This window comes from Moschus berezovskii, chromosome 3, assembly GCF_049115385.1.
Source record: "Moschus berezovskii isolate FMDL1 chromosome 3, NW_MosBer_1.0, whole genome shotgun sequence".
Lineage (NCBI taxonomy): Eukaryota > Metazoa > Chordata > Mammalia > Artiodactyla > Moschidae > Moschus > Moschus berezovskii.
In genome coordinates this window covers 85,776,941-85,798,150 of record NC_142462.1, presented here as the reverse complement: position 1 = coordinate 85,798,150, position 21,210 = coordinate 85,776,941, and the positions used below count along the sequence as shown (strand labels likewise).

The 21,210-nt window shown below is 50.3% G+C and overlaps 1 protein-coding gene across 1 annotated transcript in view; it reads left to right on the top strand.

Annotated features, from left to right (window-relative positions):
- Window positions 1–21,210, top strand: part of ADCY1 (adenylate cyclase 1) — a 101,643-nt gene that overhangs the window by 29,679 nt on the left and 50,754 nt on the right. Inside the window, exons 4-5 of the mRNA XM_055420257.2 lie at window positions 5,132–5,243; window positions 17,328–17,455. Of these exons, the coding sequence (XP_055276232.2) occupies window positions 5,132–5,243; window positions 17,328–17,455 (240 nt within the window). The remainder of the gene's footprint in view (window positions 1–5,131; window positions 5,244–17,327; window positions 17,456–21,210) is intronic.

The following is a 21,210-nucleotide window of genomic DNA, read 5'->3' as shown; positions in this document are numbered from 1 at the left end:
GGATCTCCTTGCAGTCCAAGGGACTCTCAAGAGTCTTCTCCAGCACCACAGTTCAAAAGCATCAATTCTTTGGTGCTCAGCTTTCTTCACAGTCCGACTCTCACATCCATACATGACCACGGGAAAAACCATAGCCTTGACTAGATGGACCTTTGTTGGCAAAGTAATGTCTCTGCTTTTTAATATGCTATCTAGGTTGGTTATAAGTTTCCTTCCAAGGAATAAGTGTCTTTTAATTTCGTGGCTGCAGTCAGCATCTGCAGTGATTTTGGAGCCCCCCAAAATAAAGTCTGACACTGTTTGCCCATCTATTTCCCATGAAGTGATGGGACCAGATGCCATGACTTTAGTTTTCTGAATGTTGAGCTTTAAGCCAACCTTTTCACTCTCCTCTTTCACTTTTCTCAAGAGGCTTTTGAGTTCCTCTTCACTTTCTGCCATAAGGGTGGTGTCATCTGCATATCTGAGGTTACTGATATTTCTCCCGGCAATCTTGATTCCAGCTTGTGCTTCTTCCAGCCCAGCGTTCCTCATGATGTACTCTGCATATAAGTTAGATAAGCAGGGTGACAATATACAGCCTTGACATACTCCTTTTCCTATTTGGAACCAGTCTGTTGTGCCATGTCCAGTTCTAATTGTTGCTTCCTGACCTGCATATAGGTTTCTCAAGAGGCAGGTCAGGTGGTCTGGTATTCCCATGTCTTTCAGAATGTTCCACAGTTTATCGTGATCCACATGTTATTACTCCCCTTTGCTGCTGAAAAATCTCTGTCCATGTCCTATGGTGGGCTTCCCTGATAGCTCAGCTGGTAAAGAATCCACCTGCAATGCAGGAGACCCCAGTTCAGTTCCTGGGTTGGGAAGATCCACGGAGAAGGGATAAGCTACCCACTCCAGTATTCTTGGGCTTCCCTTGTGACTCAGCTGGTAAAGAATCCGCCTGCAATGTGGGAGACCTGGGTTCGATCCCTGGGTTGGGAAGATCCCCTAGAGGAGGGCATGGCAACCCACTCCAGTATTCCTGCCTGGAGAATCCCCATGGACAGAGGTGCCTGGTGGGCTCTAGTCCATGGGGTCACAAAGGGTTGGACATGACTGAGAGACTAAGCATGTGTCCTGTGGTGGGCCAGTGTGCTTGGCACAGGCCGGACAGCCCTGAGATAGGAGAGGAAGCTGAGGCTCCCTGTCACAGATAGTGCCAGCTAACCATAGCCTTTCTGGCTGCCCTCCATCAGGATTCAGAGACATCTTTGTACAGCCCAAATATGGACATCTCATTGGGCTCTCTACAGTCTTTTATGTCCAAGCCCAGTATGGCATAGGTGAGTGTTGAAAGCATGTCCCAACATTCACATACACACCATTGTCAAAGATTGAGAGATTTATTGCTCCAAACAGCTAAGAAAATTTCTGTCTAGTCATTAGCTGAACACTATACCAAGTTAATGAGGCAAAGACTTTAGGAGCATCACATAACAAAGAATACAGACTTTATAGAATTAGTTCAGAAAAGTCACTAAAGAAGCAATAGTATAAACAAACAGTAACAGCAACAAACCCTGAGGGGGATATGTTTTTCAGAGTTGCTGTGTTATATTACCCAGTTTTCAATAAAAATATATGAAACATGCAAAAATCAAGAATGCATGGCTTACATAAGAATAGATTTAAAAAGCGGTCAATTGAAAGTATCCCAGAGGAAGCCCAGACATAGAACTTGATAGTACCTTTAAAATCAGCTATTTTAGATATGTTCAAAGAACGAACCATGTCTAAGAAACTAAAAGAAAATATGAGAGTGATTTTTCATGAAATAAAGAATACCAATAAAAACATAAAAATTATATAAATGAACAACTGAATAGAAATTTCAAACATGAAAAATAAAATAAAAAATTCACCTGGGGGTTAACAGCAGATCTGAGCAGACTGAAGAAAGAATCAGTGAATTTCAAGATAAGTCACTTGAAATTATCCAGTCTGAAGAACAGGTTGAAGAAAAATGAACAGAGAACTGAGGGACACCATCAAACGCAGCAACACACTCATAATGAGAGTCTGAGCAAAGAGAAAAAGGAGAAGAAAAATGGAAAAAAACAATGGCCCCAAATGTCCCAAATTTGATGAGAATGCTTAACTACATCAGAGAAGCTCAAATAAGATAAACTCAAAGAGAACTACACCTGCACGCATCATAATCCAACTGTCAAAAGCCAAAGACATGGAGAGAATCTTGAAAGCAGGAAGAGAGAAGCACTTTAGTAAAGTTTCTAGCAGATTTCCCATCAGAAACCATGGAGGCCACAGGCAGTGGCACAGCTTATTCAGAAGCTGAACTAGAAAGATAAGAATTGTATACCCAGCAAAAATTGCAGCGGTACCAGCTGCTGTTCTCTCTGCCTGGGGAGCCTCCTTTGGTGTCTTCATGGCTCCCCTTCTCCTCCCTTCAGTACTCAAATGTCAGCCGACTAACTCAGAGCTCCACACCCGTCTTCCCTCCTTCATGCTCCTCCCTAGTTTCACATACTGTGAGCATCCACCTCCTCCGACTAGAATGGAAACTTCTGGAGGGCAGTGATGTGTGAATCTTTTTGTTCACTGCTAAGTCCCAAGCATCTAGAACACTGCCTAACATGTAGATCCTTCAATAAGTATTTATTGCATTATAGCACTCACAAATTATTGTAACTAAGCAATTGGTGAGCTCTTATTAGGGGCAAGGTATTATTCTAAGTGCTTTGTTAATCCATGTAACCCTCACAACCTATCATTTGGACTCTGGTCTTATTCCCATTTTAAAGATGGAAAGACTGACATGTGAAAGTGTTGGAAGGGTTGCCTGAAGTCCCAGCACATTGCCGTAACTAGCAGAGCTGGACAGTCCTTCTAGAGTCCAAGGTCTAACCCCACCTCCTCCTCCTGCCTTTCCTGGGCTGACACTCAGGAACCTCTCATCTTGGATCCTTGCGTTCCACTGCTTACTGCTTGTATCCATGTCCCAACCAGTCTGCCTCTCTCAGCTTTCGATAAGTTATTATATGGTTTCTCACCCATCTTACTTTCCACATACTATTTGCACTTCTGAATCAATCTCCTCTTCCTTTCTTTCTTCCTCCTTTCCTCCTTCCTTCCTTTCTTGTTTGGGAAATCCCTGGATAGGCTCCAGACCCTGCTCCAGCCTGGCTGTATGCTTGAAGTGGGTGTTGTGCCTTCCTGCTGAATTCCAGTCTTACCATATCACTGCTTCGCTGTGCTCTGTCCCTCCCTGCTCTGAGCCTTCTTTCCCAGAGAGCTCCTGAGGACAGGGACCTGGGGTGTAAGAGATCCGCTAGCTGGGTGCTTTAGGGGTGAGGTTTCCCACGGGTTGTGGAGGTGGACAGGCAGGGAAACACGGGGGTCTTTCCAAGCGTGGAGGTGGGCAGTGCTCAGTCAGTGTTCATGGAACTAAATGAATGAGCAGAGGCTGAGAAACCAGAGGCTAGAGGAGGGCGCATGAATGCATGGGTAGTTACAGAGAAGGAAGAAGATGCGGTGGATCCTCAGAGGTGTAAAGAAGCCTGAATTTTGTACTAAACAGAGGGGAGAGGACCGCTGCTTGTCTCCGCCCACTCTTGCAGTCCCTTTGCTCAGCTTCTCAGTATCAGTGAGCACCTGATAGTAACAGTAACACCTATGGCCTAGACACAGTTTTTACCATTCATCCATCCTAACACAGATATGTGTCTCCCGCTGCTCTGTGTCTGGTACAGTGAGATGTACAAGTCAGGTCTGCATCCTTAAGCTCCTCACAGTCTCAGCGGGGGATGCTCTTCTGCAGTTAGAGGATGATAACGGCGTCTGAGACTTGTCCTGGGGTGAACACAGCCGCCCTCTGCACTTGGGCAGGGCATGGTTGACGTGGTGGGGTGAGGACCTCATCAGAGAGAAGCCTCTCTGAGATATGGGTTCCTGCTTTCTGCCTGTAATGTGGGTCCCCACTTTCTGACATGAGGTATTATTGAAAATTCAACCCTGGGTTAAGATCTGGCATCAGGAATTAAGATATGAACACAATTGTGTCTAAAGAACAAATTCCTGTACACATCATTCTCTTCATTTAGACTGGAGGTGCACGTTTATGTCTCATCAACCTCTCCAGCATCCATGTGAGTGGTCTCCCAAGTCTCAGAGCTGAGGGTGCTTTTGACTGAAGGTGACAAAAGTTGGCCATACAGTGTCTTCAAGAGTGAGGGGTGTTCCCTTGGGGTGAGTGGTTTGGAGGTGACACCTGGTACTGGTCCAGGAACTCCATGATCAGGCCTCGTGATCTCTCCTGAGTGGTTTCTGCGGAGCAGCTTGTTCTGAGATAGGCCCCTGGTCACCCCTCCATCATCCCTCACACCTTGTGGGGGATCAAGGTGCTTGGAGGACTCAGCAGGAACCCCACCCTCTTCCAAATGTATGGCGAGGGGAAGCTCTCTGTTGCCTTACAAGTTCTCTGTCCTGCTTTGGTCCTCTGTGTTGACTCATTACTTAAGACGTTTAAAGTCTTTGCAGCATCCAGGTTGCTGGCTGTGTACTGTGGGTGGACACGGTGTTGTTTACCCTGACACGGGTACTGTAGTAAACAGACGCCCAGCATCTAAGAGAGATGTTGCCTTCACCCTTGTAGCTGACTGAAGAGCGGCCCTGCCCACAGCACAGCATCCCTGGGGAGCTTTGACAGGGCCTGGGCTCAGTTACTGGCATCAGTTGTCGGGGGAGTGGGTAGGGAGATGGTGTGAGGGCTGCTCATTCCTTGAGAACATGTCACTTTTGCTCACCTGCCACCAGTCATGACCCCATCACCAGGCCACCCTGGGAAGTGGAGCAGGCCTAGTGGACATTGAACTGCTCCCTGGGTCTGGGGGACACTGAGTATATAGACAGCATGTGGGGGGCCACCGCTGACCCCCCAGTGTCCTGAGAGGGGTCAGCAGGAACTCTGAGTGGCTCCAGCATTTCCTCCCTCTGTGACCGAGGAATCCCCCAGCTTCTCCCAACCTCAGTCTTGTCCCGAATCCAGCAGGGATATGCAGGGGACTGTGGTTTCAGGTGACGTCTGTCTGAGCTCATGGAAGAGGGCAGCTGGTACCTCTCTGTCTTGCAGCATCCTCTTTGCAGACATCGTGGGCTTCACGGGCTTGGCGTCACAATGCACGGCCCAGGAGCTGGTGAAACTCCTCAACGAGCTCTTCGGGAAGTTTGACGAGCTGGCCACGGTAAGTGCAGCCACCCTCTTTGTCTGATGAAGTTGCTCCTGGGGCCAGGACATGCCTGGTGGATCCTCTGGTGGAGATGTGGTCTTGGCTGTTGTTTCAGGCTCACTGGTTCCTCCCCTGGGACCAGAGTGCTTGCTGCCTTTGCTGATGGCAAGAGACTGCATGAACCCAGTCAGCACCTCCAGTGTAGGGCCCTGGGCAGGAGGAGGCACTGGCTGGGTTGTGGGGCCCTGCATGTGTGTGGACTGCCTGCGGGCCACCCTCCACCTCTCTGTCCTTTGGCAGATGTCGCCTGGGCTGACCTTGGTGGAGGGAGGGTTCTTTGGAGCAGGCCTGCACTGCCCTTTTCTGGGACGACCACCTGGACTTGAAACTTGACTGCTGGGGGTCAGTTGGTGACATCTCAGGATGCCTGCCCCATTTTGTGTGCTGTGGGTTGAGCACTGGAGTTTTGAGTTTTCCTGGGACAGATCATCTAAGGTCTGTGGGCTTCAGTAGCTGTGGCACGTGGGCTCAGTTGTGTGGCTCCTGGGCTCTAGAGCACAGGCTCAGTAGCTGCGCTGCATGGGCTTGGTTGCTCTGTGACATATGGAATCTTCCTGGATCAGAGATTGAACCATCTTCCCTGCATTGACAGGTAGGAATTGTTAGGAATCCACTGTACCATCAGGGAAGTCCAGGATGGTGATCTTTCTAAAAAAATTTTTTTTTTTCTATTTCATTTTGGGCAGTTTATACAGCTGCACCTTCGAAAGGTTCACTAATCTTTGCATCTACAGCGTCTAACCTGCCATGTACCATCCAGTGCAGCTTCCGTCTTCTCTAGAAGCAATTGGAATCTTTTGTCCTTGTTGAGGTGACTGCTGTGAGGAAGCTCAAAATTAAAATGGCCTCGTTTGCTTATTTATTGCTTTCTTTCTCTGTTCATTCGTGCATTGACATTTTGTGTCTTCAGTATATTTTCACTCTTATCTGCTTGTGTCCTGTTCTGAGGAGCGCCTGGACGTGTTTTCCTTGTGTATGTGCTTGTTTTATGTCTGAGTGCCCTGTGTGGAAGGTGTGGTGACCCCGGGGATGCAAACCCACCCTCCTTTATGAAGGTCGCTGGTGGGTGGTTAGACAGACTCACAGTGTGTTTGTCTTCATCTCCGTAGGAGCTGACGGTTTGTTTACCCTGGTCCACGGCTGACGGCCGCAGATGTGCACTATGTTTTTGACCTTTCCTCCATTTATTGGATCTATTTTAGATTTGTGTTTGCTCTGATGTCTGTGTGTATCTCGGAAACTGGCCACACCCTTTGAATTTACGGAGAAACACCTGTCCTGGGTGTAGCCTTGCTCCACCACCACCTGTTGGGGGTGGGCCCATCTCTGGATGTCAGTTTTTCCCATGGGAAAGTGGTTTGCCCGGACAAAGCAGATGCCCCTCTGGCAGCTTCCAGGAGGTGTGGGGTAGTGGAGAAGGTTCCTGGTGTGCCAGCTATAGAGATGAGCCTGGATCTATGTTGGCCTCTTGTTGTCTGGGCCAGGCAGACTGGTCCTCAGGGGTGACGGGCAGGTGAGAACATGGTCTTCAGCTCTGGTCATGACACCAGGAATCCTTCAGGGACTGTTTCCAGCAAGAGCTTGTTCTCGGCCCCGGTGTGGCCATTGCCAGACACAAGAAGGGGATGCATTGGATTCAGGCCGGTGCCCAGGGCCAGGCAGCTGACTCGCACACATCAAGGGTGGTTAGAGAGCTCAGACGAGGGCAGAGGCTTCCCCACTTTAGGTCCAAGCATTCCTGGGATATGCGGGGTCTGCCAGGGGACTCTCCCTGGGGACGTCAGCTCTTGGGCTTGGTTAGTCCTTGTTGTCCCTGAACTCAGATGCTTTGGGAGCCTTTTCAGACTATGAAGACCCGACACGGAAGAGCACTTGGACAGGAGTGTAAGGGGTTCGGTGCCTGATGGGTGACTGTGATGACCTGTGTTAGCGAGGGCATTGTTTCCCAATTACTTGTGTTACTCTGGATGATTCTGAAAGGGGCCCATGGAAGCCTGTCAGAGGGTGGAGCTCCCCACCCAGTTCTAAGCTGCTTGGGTGTATGTTCACGTCCATCCTTCCTATCCCCCATCTTTCTTCCTCCTCCTCGGGAAACTGTCCTTGGGTCATTTCAGAGGGTCCTACCTTCCTGTTCTGACAGCTTGTCCCATAGCCGCATGGAGCTGGCCACATCCAGGCCTGACACGTTCTCAGAGTCCAGTTGTGACTGCTCGACAGTGTTCCTTCAGCAAAGCTGCCTGTGCACCTCCTGTCGGTGGGGGTGAGGGGTGGACTGGAGCCCCCAAACGGAGTCAAGGAGCTTTGGCCGGGAAATTACAGTCCAGGCAGGGAGACCTTGAGCCAAGTTTGTGAAACCAGGAGTTTGCTGAATGAGATGCGGTCAGGATGTAAAGAGATATCATGAGCACAGCCTGGAGGGGGCGGCCATGGGACCATCACCTGAGCTCAGCTTGGAAAACTGACCCAGGGGTACGATTTTCAGTGATCAAAGTAGAATGTGCAGTTGCGTATAGGGTAGAATCCCAATTTTCACACTGTGTGTGCACACTATACACACACTTGCATGAGTGCTGGAGAGAAAAAGAAAGTCTGGAATGAAGTATCCCAGAGTAACCACGGTTATTGCTACGCTGTGAGATATAATATTTAATTTTCTGAACTTTCTGCATCCTGGATGATGAACCTAGATTTCTTTAATTATCCCATGATTAGCAGGGAATAAATATTGTTTGTTGAAAAACCAGTAGATGTTTGGAACTCTAATGAGTCTGTCATTTGTATTTGGCCACCTGTGGAAACTCACCTACCCCATTTGCTGGAGGAAACTTTGTGTTCAGCAGCTGCAGTGGCTCAGGTCCCTTTGTGGGGAGGTGTGCTCCAGGCAGAGGGAGGAGCGAGGTGTGGGGAGCATGGCTGCCTTGAAGCCTCGGTGCGGAGGAGCGGTGAAGGGAGAGGCAGGGTGGCCTGGAGGGGGCCTGGAGGGCCGTGCAGAAGAGGATGTGGTGCCTGTGTGTCACGAGGAGGCCCGTGTCCTTAGTTGGGTTCAGAAAACAGCTGCCAGGTCTCTACGGTGTGCCTGAATTGCCCTGGGTGGTGGGGATGCAGCAGGAACAAGTCAGATGTAAACCCTGCCCTTGAAGGTTTTAGGAAATTCACACATGCACTAAGTTAGAGACAGTAATGTAACAACCACCACCAGGCACCCACAATCCTCTTCGACAGAAACTAATGTCCGGGGTCTGCAGCCTCCCCATAGGTCCTCCCCGTCAGCACGCCACATCCTGGCAGCCTTGGAGAGTGGCTCCTCTGTTCGGCATGGTGTGGCCGGTGCCAGGTTGACGCCCCTGTGACGGCTGCCCATGCTGCCCACCGTTACAGATAGTTGAGTCCTGATCTGGGCTTGGTCACCCTGCTTGTCTCAAATGCTTCTCTTCTCCAGAGCACATTTGTTTCAGCCAGGATTCACATGAGACGGATGTATGTCTGGGTTGTGCCTGTGGATTTTAATTTATGGAGGTGTCGACTTAAAAACTATTCACAACCTAGAAGCTGAGAGTTACGTTTAATTTGGTGGGGATTTTTAGGACTTCAAGCCTAGGAGACAGTATCTCAAGTGACCCCGAGAGAACTGCTCCAAGGAGGCAAGGAGAGAGCCAGGTTATATAGAAGTTTTGCAACAAAGAGCAGATAATCTGATCATCAAAAAATTATTTTTAATTAAAGAAAAACAGATAACCCAAGTTAAGGAATTTAGTGCTTTTCTGTGTCTGGGAAGATGCAAGTCTGGGCTCAGTGAAATCATTCCTTTGATATGCCCTCGGCTATCTGGGGCCGTATCCTGGGTTTTTCATATCCTGAGTTTCCTCCGGGCTCAGTGGTAGTGAGTGGCTTCAGTCTGATGGCTGCTAGGTGGCAGGTATTCTTTCCTTCCTGAGTTCCCTCAGGTCTCATGGGCTCACACATGGAGGGCTGCAGTCCCTGATGGCTGTGACATCCTTGTTTACTGATATGGCAAAAAATACTCCATTTTTCAGAGGCGACAGTGATGGCAGGGCGGCTAAGGCCAGAGAAGGATGCTCTATCAATCACAGTCCCCCGGAGGAGGGACCACTGGGTGCCCAGGATGCGGAGAGGCTGGGAGAGGGGGATGGGGCTTTATAGGTGTTTCCATGGCGACGAGCAGACATAGGGCTGGACAGTGTGGATGGTGAGGGCTCTGGGCTGTCGGTGTCTCCTGCTTCCTGGTCCCCATTCTGGTGATTAGGGCGGGGACAGTGGCAGGAGTATGCGAGTCTACAGAAAAGTTGTGGGCTCTGATCCACCAGTGGGACAGGAACAAGCTGTCTACTGTCTCCAGGAATTAGCCAGCCCTGGTAAGCGGGAGGCATCCTTTCCTACCAACAAGGCCCCTGGGATGTCAGACCTTCATAGCATACAAAACCCCCAAAAACCAGATGGATACACACACTGTATTCAGTGGATGTGCCAAGTGTGTCTTGGTTTGGTTTTTCCTTGCTGATGCTCCTGCCCTTGGCGGCAGCTCAGCCCCAGGGGTGGGTGTGCTCTGCGCTTCTCCAGACCTGTCCGGGCACCAGAACGAGCTGACCTTCTGTGCCTGCCTCAGGTCCTGAGCTCTCATCTGTGTTAACGACCCTTCCTTGATCACTTTGCTTCTCCCCTGTGCTGTCCTCTGCGGGCCTCTTCTCACTGGGGTGTGTGGATCTGAGGTTCCTGTGTTGTTACGGGCTTCCCAAGATGATGTGCCCGAGGGTCACAGCAGTTGCCTCCAAAGCTTGGCTGATCTGTATTCACTTGGGTTTACACACTCAGGGTCAGTTTTCTGATCCTGTTGTTTCTTCTGCATTTATTAGCTTGTGATTCTTTAAAAATGAAGAACATTTACTCATGAGCTGTTTGGTTATCCTCAGTGAACGCTTGATTCTTTTCATCTCTTTATCAAGTTTCAGGACTAGATCCTCCAAGGGGGTGAGCCTGAGGTTACCTCCTGCTTCCTGGTGACTTGGCCCACACCCTCCCAGCATGTTCCTGCCTCACATACAGATGTGGCATTTTTCAGAAGCTCTAGTTTCTCTCAGCAGGAAATGGGTTTTCCAGCCTGTAATCCGGGTTGTCTCTGGCCCTGTGACTTTCCAAAAGACAGAGGTGGAAGATGTTTTTTAAGAAAAACAGAAACAAATTGAGTTCATATGGATATTTTCAATTCACTCAGTCCTTTGATTTTTACATTTGTGTCTCTTTTCCTTTGATGTTGGAAACCCTAATGACAGTATTATAATTTTTTGTTTCATTCTTTTATGTACAGTTGATTCAAAATAGCATCAACAATATCATTACCTACAATGAGACCATTGAATACAATCTAGGATTTCTTTAGTGGCTTCTGTGGTTCTCTGGATTATACCCCACTAGCGTGTGTGTGCATATTCCGTCGCTTCTATTGTGTTTAACTCTTTGCGACCCTATGGACTGTAGCCTGCCAGGATCCTCTGTCCTTGCGATTCTCCCAACAAGAATCCTGGAGTGGGTTGCAGTGCCCACCTCCTGACCCAGGGATTGAACTGGTGTCTCCTGCATTGCAGGCGGATACTCCATCACTGAACTACCAGAGAAGCTGTATATCCTGGTGGCTCAGAGGATAAAGAATCCACCTGCCATGCGGGAAACCTGAGTTCCACCCCTGGGTTGGGAAGATCCCTTGGAGGAGGGCACGGCAACCCACGCCAATATTCTTGCCTGGAGAATCTCATAGCAGAGGTGTCTGGGAGGCTACAGTCCACGGGAACACAAAGAGTTGGGCACAACTTATTGGCTGACTGACTGAGCCAGCCTCTCTGGGACCCGTTGTTTTCCCCCTGATGGCCAGATACTGTGCAAAGTTAATATGACTCGACCAGTTGGGTTTTGTATGCAGTTACCTGGGGATCAGGTGCAGTCGCTGGGTCATTTCCAGCTCTCTGTCTGCATCTCCCTTTCCCCTGGGGGGTGCCACCAGGTCCTGGGAGCTTCCTTGCTGTCCCAGAATCCAGGTGCAGCATGGGGTCCACCTAATGGCCTCTGGCCTCTCTGAACTCCCATTTCAGAGTCAGGCTCAGCCCCAGAGAGGTTTGGACATCTTTGGGTTCTGAAATTGCAGTGGGTCTTCATGATCCCACTGAATTTTCTGCTTCTTCCCAGGCCTGGGGCCAGTAGGGCAGGCTCACAGAGCCTTTGAGCTTGAGGATCTCTGCTGTCCTCTCTGGCAGGGCCAGTCGGGTCCAGAGTTGACCTGCGAGCCTGCAGAACACATCTGTAAACCAAAGTGTGAGACCCTCCTCCCTGGATCCTCCTGCAACTCCTCTGCTGCTCTGAGGGCGCTCTGTCTGTCATGTCCCTGTCACTGCTGTCCCTTCTGAGCCAGCTCCTCCAGTCCTCCCCCTCCATTTTCTTTCTTGCTTTGGCTGGGAAACAGCTGTTCAGCTGTCACTCACGCTCCTGCTGGGGAACTCCAGGCGCCGGCTTTCATTAGTTACAGGGAAGGTGGTGTTGTAATCTAAAACACCCAAAGCAACGGAAAAAACCTTTTTTGGTCTCTTAAGCTTGTTAACCAAAGCCGGTACAGTTGAGATAAAAAAAAAACAAGGCGATGGGTTAGCATTTCACATCCCTAGTCTGTTCTGGGCTGTGTCGGCTGCCCTGTGGTGGAGCCGGCCTGGAAGGGACCACCTCAGGATGGTCGCCAAGAACACGTGTGTCGCTGACTGGCTGTAATTATCCTCCCAGTCCTGACTGTGTTGACGGGTCCAGCTGAGGATGGCTCTTCTCTTGGAAGCTCTCCCCAGAACGCGGTGGACCTGTGAGCCTGTGGCCTGGATGTCACCTGCTAGATGCTCTCGTCCTCCCTTGGAGAGCCCCACGCTGGGCAGGGAGGGTCACTCCTTGGGCTTGCTGGGGCACCGCTTGCCTTCATCTTTGTTTACACCTCGTTATTCCAGTGCCTCCTGTCCTGAGGGTCCGGCCATCAGAGAGCCTCCCCAGCCCCACAGACACTCCCCTTTCTGTGGCGGCCACTCTGAGCGTCTGTGTCACGGGGGACAGTCAGGCTTACACAGTGGCCGTTTGGGGCAGCCCCACCTACGGCCTCTGATTTTCCTTTGAATCTGATGGTACAGCTTCCACTTATGACCAGCCTATCGAATTTATGGTCCGTTCACTTACACACACACACCTTCCAGTCTAGGGGCAGTCCTGTCGGGGACACACAGAGATAAACAGGAGGCTGGGATCATGGGGCCTGGAGATGGTCAGGAACACAAACTGGGGGATGCAAGGACATCCACGGTCACACACACTCGTGCCCCAGGGGGATGCTGATGGATAGGGACACCTGTCATCCCTGAGGTCCCCAGAATTGGGGCTTGGTGACCTTGAGGAATCTTCTGCAGGAGCTATGCCTAAGTGGAGTAAATCCTGTCCCTTCTGTGGGCTCCTCAGAGGGAGGGGCCTAGCTCCCCAGATGGACAGCTGGGAGGAAAGCTGGATGAGGTGGGGGTTCATGAGCTTTCCACTGAGGGTCTCTGTGCTCAGGGAATGGTGGAACCTGACAGTGGACCCTTGTCTCATCCTGGGCCCTTGGGTCCAGTGAAGGTATCCTGAGAGTGAAGATGGGGAGGGGATGGGAGAGGGAGCTGTCCCTCAATGATCTCCACCATGTGTCCTGGCAGTGAAGGGACAGGGAGAGGGCAGACATGCTAGAGATTCCGGAAGGGAGCCCAGTGCTGCCTGCTGGCTGGGAGAAGGCTGCCTGCCAGAAGCCTGGCCCTGGCTCCATGATGTGGACTTCTGCACCTGGCTGGCCCTGGGCTCCCAGACTCTGTCAGCCGCAGCATAGCCTGCCCGTGGGACACTGGGAAATCCCTTCTGCAGATGAGGCAGGTGTCTGATGGATGAGTGACTGCCCCGGTCACTTGAGGGTTGAGTGGCCAGATCCTGGACCTCCCTGAGGCCAGCTCCCTGACCACAGCAGGTGCCTTCAGGGCTTGGGTTGAGGCACACCCAGTCACTGGGCTTTCCCAGAGCCCTCCCAACAGGTGGAGTGTTCACTCTCCTCCTCCTCTTTGACCGAGGGTCGCCATGGTGAGGGAGGCCCAGGGCTGGGAGGAGCAGGGCACTGAGTCATCTGCACAGAGGACACCCCCTCCACTGATGCCTGGATCACCGCTCCAGAGAGCATCGGGATGCTGGCCCTGGCCTGTCCCCCACCCCTCTGCCTGGTGGAGAGTGTCCTGCAGCAGAGCATGGGTGGTGAAGGCTGAGAATTCTCATCCCAGGGTGCTGAGAATTCATAGCATTCGAGAAAACCTGAAGAGCAGAACTAAATATAATTTATAGAATGTGTTCTCAGAGTGGGGTCAGTGTAGCTCTGGGCTTCCAGACTGCCTGGGAGCTGTGAGATCCGTCTCATCCAAGGTCAGGTTTTGGGAGGCCCGTCTCCTTCACAGCCGTCCTCCAGGAGAGACCATGGAGTGAATGGTGGAACATAGAATGAGCTGGAACAGATAGACTAGAACCAGAACGTGGAACACAGAAAACAGCTGTCTTCTGTGAAGACAGATACCGAGACTGGCAAAAGGGAGAACAGAGCCTTGCTTCTCACAGTGATTGTTTTGGAAAACATCATAATTTTTCATAAAATGTGTTACATACTCTTGTTAATATGTAATGAATTGGCTACTGTTACTGTATTTTTAATGGTTTTTGTTTCCTTTACTAAAGTTCTTCAAGGTTAGTGGAAAAATATATAAATAAAACCCATAAATAATGCAAAACTCTAACTTGAATCAACAGTTTTACCCTCCCCACGGATGACGCTGTCTTCAGATGACGCTGTCTTCAGAATCCTTTGTATCATCTGAAGCAGCGCTAATCTGAGTTTCACTTCCTTTTTTCTTCTAACTATCTCCACTTCGGGGTCCTGGTGAACAGCAACATGTTCCAAGGAGGGAGGAGGAAGGGAAGAGGGTCGTGTATTACTTTAGATGCATTAATACATTAAAAAATAAGCGTCTCAGTCATAGCTTCTTATGTGGTAATATCCATAGCTCTAACCTACTTACACGAAAACTTGTTGAGGTTCTCAGTTATTTAGGGGGTATAAAGGGGTGTTGAAAACAAAATGTCCCAGAAATTCTGTTTTAGGGCTCTCTTTGTATAAAGCTGACAGTCACCATCATCATCATCAGTTCAGTTCAGTTCATTTGCTCAGTCGTGTCCGACTCTTTGCGATCCCATGAATCACAGCATGCCAGGCCTCCCTGTCCATCACCAACTCCCGGAGTTCACTCAAACTCATGTCCATCGAGTTGGTGATGCCATCCATCCATCTCATTCTCTGTCGTCCCCGTCTCCTCCCGCCCCCAATCCCTCCCAGCATCAGAGTCTTTTCTAGTGAGTCAACTCGTCGCATGAGGTGGCCAAAGTATTGGAGTTTGTTTTAGGATCAGTCCTTCCAATGAACACCCAGGACTGATCTCCCCCAGAATGGACTGGTTGGATCTCCTTGCAGTCCAAGGGACCCTCAAGAGTCTTCTCCAACACCACAGTTCAAAAGCATCATTTCTTCAGCGATCAGCTTTCTTCACAGTCCAACTCTCACATCCATACATGACCATGGGAAAAACCATAGCCTTGACTAGAAGGACCTTGGTTGGAAAAGTAATGTCTCTGCTTTTTAATATGCTATCTAGGTTGGTCATAACTTTCCTTCCAAGGAGTTAGCGTCTTTTAATTTCATGGCTGCAATCAGCATCCGCAGTGATTTTGGAGCCCCAAAAAATAAAGTCTGACACTGTTTCCACTGTTTTTCCATCTATTTCCCATGAAGTGATGGGACCAGATGCCATGATGTTTGTTTTCTGAATGTTGAGCTTCAAGTCAACCTTTTCACTCTCCTCTTTCACTTTCATCAAGAGGCTTTTGAGTTCCTCTTCACTTTCTGCCATAAGGGTGGTGTCATCTGCATATCTGAGGTTATTGATATTTCTCCCAGCAATCTTGATTCCAGCTTGTGCTTCTTCTAGCCCAGCATTCCTCATGATGTACTCTGCATATAAGTTGAATAAGCAGGGTGACAATATACAACCTTGACGTACTCCTTTTCCTATTTGGAACCAGTCTGTTGTTCCATGTCCAGTTCTAACTGTTGCTTCCTGACCTGCATATAGGTTTCTCAAGAGGCAGGTCAGGTGGTCTGGTATTCCCATCTCTTTCAGAATTTTCCACAGTTTATTGTGATCCACACAGTTAAAAGCTTTGGCATAGTCAATGAAGCACAAATAGATGTTTTTCTGGAACTCTCTTGCTTTCTCCTTGATCCAGCGGATGTTGGCAATTTGATCTCTGGTGCCTCTGCCTTTTCTAAAACCTTTTGAACATCTGGAAGTTCACAGTTCACATATTGCTGAAGCCTGGCTTGGAGAATTTTGAGCATGACTTTACTAGCGTGTGAGATGAGTGCAATTGTGCGGTAGTTTGAGCATTCTTTGGCATTGCCTTTCTTTGGGATTGGAATGAAAACTGACCTTTCCAGTCCTGTGGCCACTGCTGAGTTTTCCAAATTTGCTGGCATATTGAGTGCAGCACTTTCACAGCATCATCTTTCAGGATTTGAAATAGCTCAATTGGAATTCCATCTCCTCCACTAGCCTTGTTCATAGTGATGCTCTCTAAGGCCCACTTGACTTCACATTCCAAGATGTCTGGCTCCAGGTGAGTGATTACACCATCATGATAATCTTGGTCGCGAAGATCTTTTTTGTACACTTCTTCTGTGTATTCTTGCCACCTCTTCTTAATATCTTCTGCTTCTGTTAGGTCCATACCATTTCTGTCCTTTATCGAGCCTATCTTTGCATGAAATGTTCCCTTGATATCTCTAATTTTCCTGAAGAGATCTCTTGTTTTTCCTATTCTGTTGTTTTCCTCTATTTTTTTGCATTGATTGCTGAGGAAGGCTTTCTTATCTCTCCTTGCTATTCTTTGGAACTCTGCATTCAGACGCTTATATCTTTCCTTTTCTCCTTTGCTTTTTGCTTCTCTTTTTTTCACAGCTATTTGTAAGGCCTCCTCAGACAGTCATTTTGCTTTTTTGCATTTCTTTTCCATGGGGATGGTCTTGGTCCCTGGCTCCTGTACAATGTCACGAACCTCTGTCCAGAGTTCATCAGGCACTCTATCTATCAGATCTAGTCCCTTAAATCTATTCCTCACTTCCACTGTATAATCATAAGGGATTTGACTGAGGTCGTATCTGAATGGTCTAGTGGTTTTCCCTCCTTTCTTCAGTCATCATCACAGCCGGCCCCAATGGGTTAGTGCAGGATGAGTGGTAGTAAGCGTCTCCTGTGTCTCTGTCCTCAGCTTGAGGGCAAGGTGGAGCCAGCACCCTTCTCATTGTGTAAATGTCCGAGGAGACCTTGTGTGGTATAGGATGCCTTTCTGAGGTGTTCCCTGTGGGTGGTGAGGTCAGGGTGCAGACCCCAGCTGGTGATCCTTTGGGGAGAGCTGCTCATATGGCCTGTGGACCTCGACTCTGGGTTAAGTGACGGGGTGCTCAGAGGCGTGTGGCCTGGCCCTTCCTGGGGTGGGGAGGAGTCTAGCATGTTCCCGAAGAGCCATCACATGCTGATTTGAGTTGTTGGTCAGACTGTCCCAGCCCCTCTTGGGAGAGAGGACCGCTCCTTGGGGAGAGGAGCTGGCTCCCGGGCGTGGGGTGGCCTCCCGACCTTGAAGGGTCTGTAGGTTTGGCCCTGGTGAACTGAGGGCGGGAATGGTGGAGGGGTGTGGGGCAGTGTGGGGTGCCCCAAAGCGACCGCAGTCCCAGCTGTGGGGAATGCCTGCGCTCTGGAGGTGCCCTGACTGTGGAGGGGTTGCCTGGACCCTGGTCTACGTTGTGCCTCTAGCCCAGCCTCTGGTGGCAGAGGAGCAGGTGCTCTGGTGGCCCCGGGTACATTGCTGACTTGCCTTTTGCCCTCTCGTCTGAAGGAGAACCACTGCCGCCGCATCAAGATCCTGGGAGACTGCTACTATTGCGTGTCCGGCCTCACTCAGCCCAAGACTGACCATGCCCACTGCTGTGTGGAGATGGGCCTGGACATGATCGACACCATCACGTGAGTGCCCTGCGGGGACCCCACCCTGCCGTGCAGCCTGCCTTGTCCTGGCCAGTGTGTCCAAGGTGGGTCACCTGTGTCGTGGCTGCAGAGAACTGGTGCCTCTCGGCGAGGTGCTGGGTGAAGGCGCCCTGCCTGCACTGCGGAGCTCCGCCTCTGGGAGTCCCTCCTGTGCATTTTGTTGGGGCTGTGTTTTTTTGTCCATGGTGATCCCAGGTATTATCAGCTGTGAGTTGCTGCTGTTGTTGTCGCTTAGTCATGTCCAACTTTATGACCCCACGGACTGTGGCACGCCAGGCTTTCCTGTCCTTCACTATGTCCCTGAGTTTGCTCAAACTCAAGGCCATTGAGTCGATGATGCTGTCCAACCATCTCATCCTCCGCCATCCCCTTCTCCTCCTGCCCTCAATCTTTTCCAGCATCCGGGTCTGTTCCAGTGAGTTGGCTCTTCCCATCAGGTGGCCAAAGTATTGGAGCTTCAGCTTCAGCATCAGTCCATCCAGTGAATATTCAGGGTTGATTTCCTTCAGGATTGACTGGTTTGATCTTGCAGTCCAAGGGACTCTCAAAGAGTCTTCTCCAAAACCACAGTTCAAAAGCATCAATTCTTTGGCATTCAGCTTTCTTTATGGTCCAGCTCTCACATCTGTATATGACTACTGGAAAAACTATAGCTTTGACTATATGGCCCCTTGATGGCAGAATGATGTCTCTGCTTTTTAATATGCTGTCTTGATTTGTCATAGTTTTTCTTCCAAGGAACTGTTAGTCTGGTCAAAATAAAGAACCTTTCTAGCTTAGCTAAATGAGATGCTCAGGGAGTTCATTGTGGGAAAGTGTTAGTTCCTCAGTCATGTCCAACACTGTGCGACCCCATGGACTGTAGCCCACCAAGCTTCTCTGTCCATGAAATTCTCTAGGCAAGAATGCTGGAATGGGTACCCATTCCCTTCTCCAGGGCATCTTCCCCACCCAGGGACTGAACCCAAGTCTCCTGCATTGCAGGCAAATTCTTTATTGTCTGAGCGACCAGGGAAGCCCTGGTTGTGGGAAAGGTTTGGCTCAAATCTGGCTGAATTTCAGTTGAAAAGAAATCACGTGTGCTCTCCCATGAGGGCAGATATCCAGGTGTCAGGTGTTCTCTGTGGAGAGAGGGTTAGATGGAGCTGCTATTTCTGGAACACCAGGAGGCTTGCCTGCTGGTATCTTAGCCACTCTGTCTCCTCACAGTCCTCGTCAGGGCCTGGGATGAGGCGGTAGGGGGCCTTCTGTCTCGTTAAGGAAGGTGTGGAGCTGGGAGGGTGAGATGGTGGATGGTGCATAGATCTACATTTCAACTTCTCAGCAGCGTGGAGAGATGGCTTCGGCTCAGTGCGTGGGGTTACCAGAGCCTGGTGTGGTCTCACACTCGGGAGAAGAGAATAGCACAAGAGTGGAATGAGACGAGGGTGAACAGCAGGCTCGCTGCGCTGTCCCTGTGAGGCAGATTGCAGGGTCCACACACCTGCACACACTGTGTGTAAAAACAGGGTGCTCAGCCCTCTCAGACCGCTTGGTCTGGTAGCCCACTTCTCAGGAGACAGGACCTGCATGTCAGCATTGCCTGGGTGAATTGAATCCCCAAGGGCTGCTCTGCCCAGAGAGCCCATGGCAGCTGATCTGGGCGGCAGATAAGTACCCCCACCCCAGGTGATTTCAGTATGTAGCCTCTGCTCTGGAAAAAGAAGCTGAACTGGGGGAGAGGCTGGTTGTTGACTGTTGTGTTCTTTGGGGAGGCCACAGGTGGCCCTGGGTGATGGGCGCGGTGCTGTGAGTGACCAGGAAGCAGCAGAGGCTGCAGTGCTGAGATGTCCCTTGCTGAGGTCACAGAGAGGTCTGCTGCAGGCCTGGGGACCTCTGAGTGGACAGAGGAAGTCCAGAAGCAGGAGGGATGGTTTGCACAGTTATGAGATTCATAAAGCGTCTCCTACAGATCCTGTGCGTGGTGACGTGGATGCTCAGGATTGGGTATGTTCTTGTCCTACTGTGGCATGTTGGACCACTGTCAGCTTCCTTTTCAGGCTGATGCTCTGCTGGCGATGCATCCACCAGGATCACTCTTGAAACAGGGCAATCCATCCGGACCCTTGTGAGCACAGGACCAACTTGTGTGGGTCAAGCATTTGATATCGCAGGATAGAGAGGAGTGGAGTAAGAAATTCATAAAAACCAGGGAAGAAATATCTGCCAGGGCAGATGAGCAGCCTGATCAGCTCTGATTTGTGTGAGAACGGAGGGGTCGAGGGTCTCCTTGGCCAGCAAGTGGGGAACGATATTGTTTTCCACTTGGTAGGAAGTTCATTTCTATGGGGAAAACAGATGAAAAGACTTTTCATGTTCCGTGTAAAAAACAAAGCAAGAAATACTGCCTTGAGTGTGGAGTCCCAGGGCTCCCAGGGACAGAGGCGCCTGATGGGCTGCAGTCCCTGGGTTCTCAAAGAATTGGACACAACTGAGAAACTGAGCAGAGAGGACTCTTGCCCTCCCAAGAGAGTGGCAGTGCCTAAGGCTGGGGCCCCGAGGCCCCCCTGGGCTCCTGCTCTGGGGCATCTGGACCCTGTCTGCCCTCAATACCCAAATCAGATCCTTCTCTCAGACTTGTGGACCTAATTAAGGTGTGCAGTACACTCTTAAAAGAAACACCACAGATTAATTTTGTTGGTGTGATTTTTAATAATAATCTAAAGTTTTGTATAGTGCTGGGTTTGGCCAGATGGCACCTGCCCGTGGGAGGGATGGAGATAGAGTGGGAAGTGCCTTACATGCCCAGTGAGTGTGATGACTGGCTTGGGCTTGCCCCTGCAGAGCTGTGACCCCGGCCACCACATTCCCCATCTGTAAAATGGGAGTGTCGACTTCATGACATCCAGGGCTTTGAGTGAGGCTGGACTGGCAGAAACCCAGGGCAGTGAAACCCACTCTTGGCCTCTATATCTGGGCTCTGCGGCCTGATGGTCAGGGGCTAGACCGTCAAGGTTCCGGGGAGATTTCTTCAGGACTCCTTTTTTTTTTCTCTCTAAGACTCCTGGCAGTGTCATGCTGCTTGGACCTATGTCCTTGACCCTAAGTCCTGTGGCCCTTCCCCAGGGTACCCAGGCCTGAGCCTTCCCTCCCCGCCCCCCAACGGAGGGTGTGCTGCCCATGTGAGATCTGTGCCTCCACTCCTTCCCGCACCCCAGCACCCGCTTTCCTTCATCAGGCCTTGAATATTACTAGGTCAGTCCTGAGGAACCGCTCCTCTGCAGCCAGGTCTGGTACATGAACCCTTCTAGGGTTCAAGCCATCAGTCCCCAGATTTGGGTGTTCCTGAGCGGGCTGGGGCTTCCTGCCCAAGGAAGCAGATGGGCCCCTGTCCCATCCTTAAGGTGGTGCTTCAGTTTCCTCGCATCCCTGATTTTCTTCTGCTGTGAAATGAGCTGTTGTGAGAATTAAATGGGATCCCAGGCTAAATAGACTGGCAGGGAAGATACTGGATCCCCAGGCACTGCAGACGTCAATTCATTAAGTCTCCCCTTCCCAAAAGGGAGTGGCTCAAGGGTGAGCCAGCTGAGGGGCTGCTCTCCCTGGGGCTCTGGAACATCTTGATTCTGTGCATTTACAGGAAAGGGGTTTGTCCACTCCACAGGGACCTCCTCGAACATCACAGGAGTTAGCCAATCACAAGTCAGACCTCCACACATACAAGTACCATTTTGCTAAATTCTTAATCCACACAT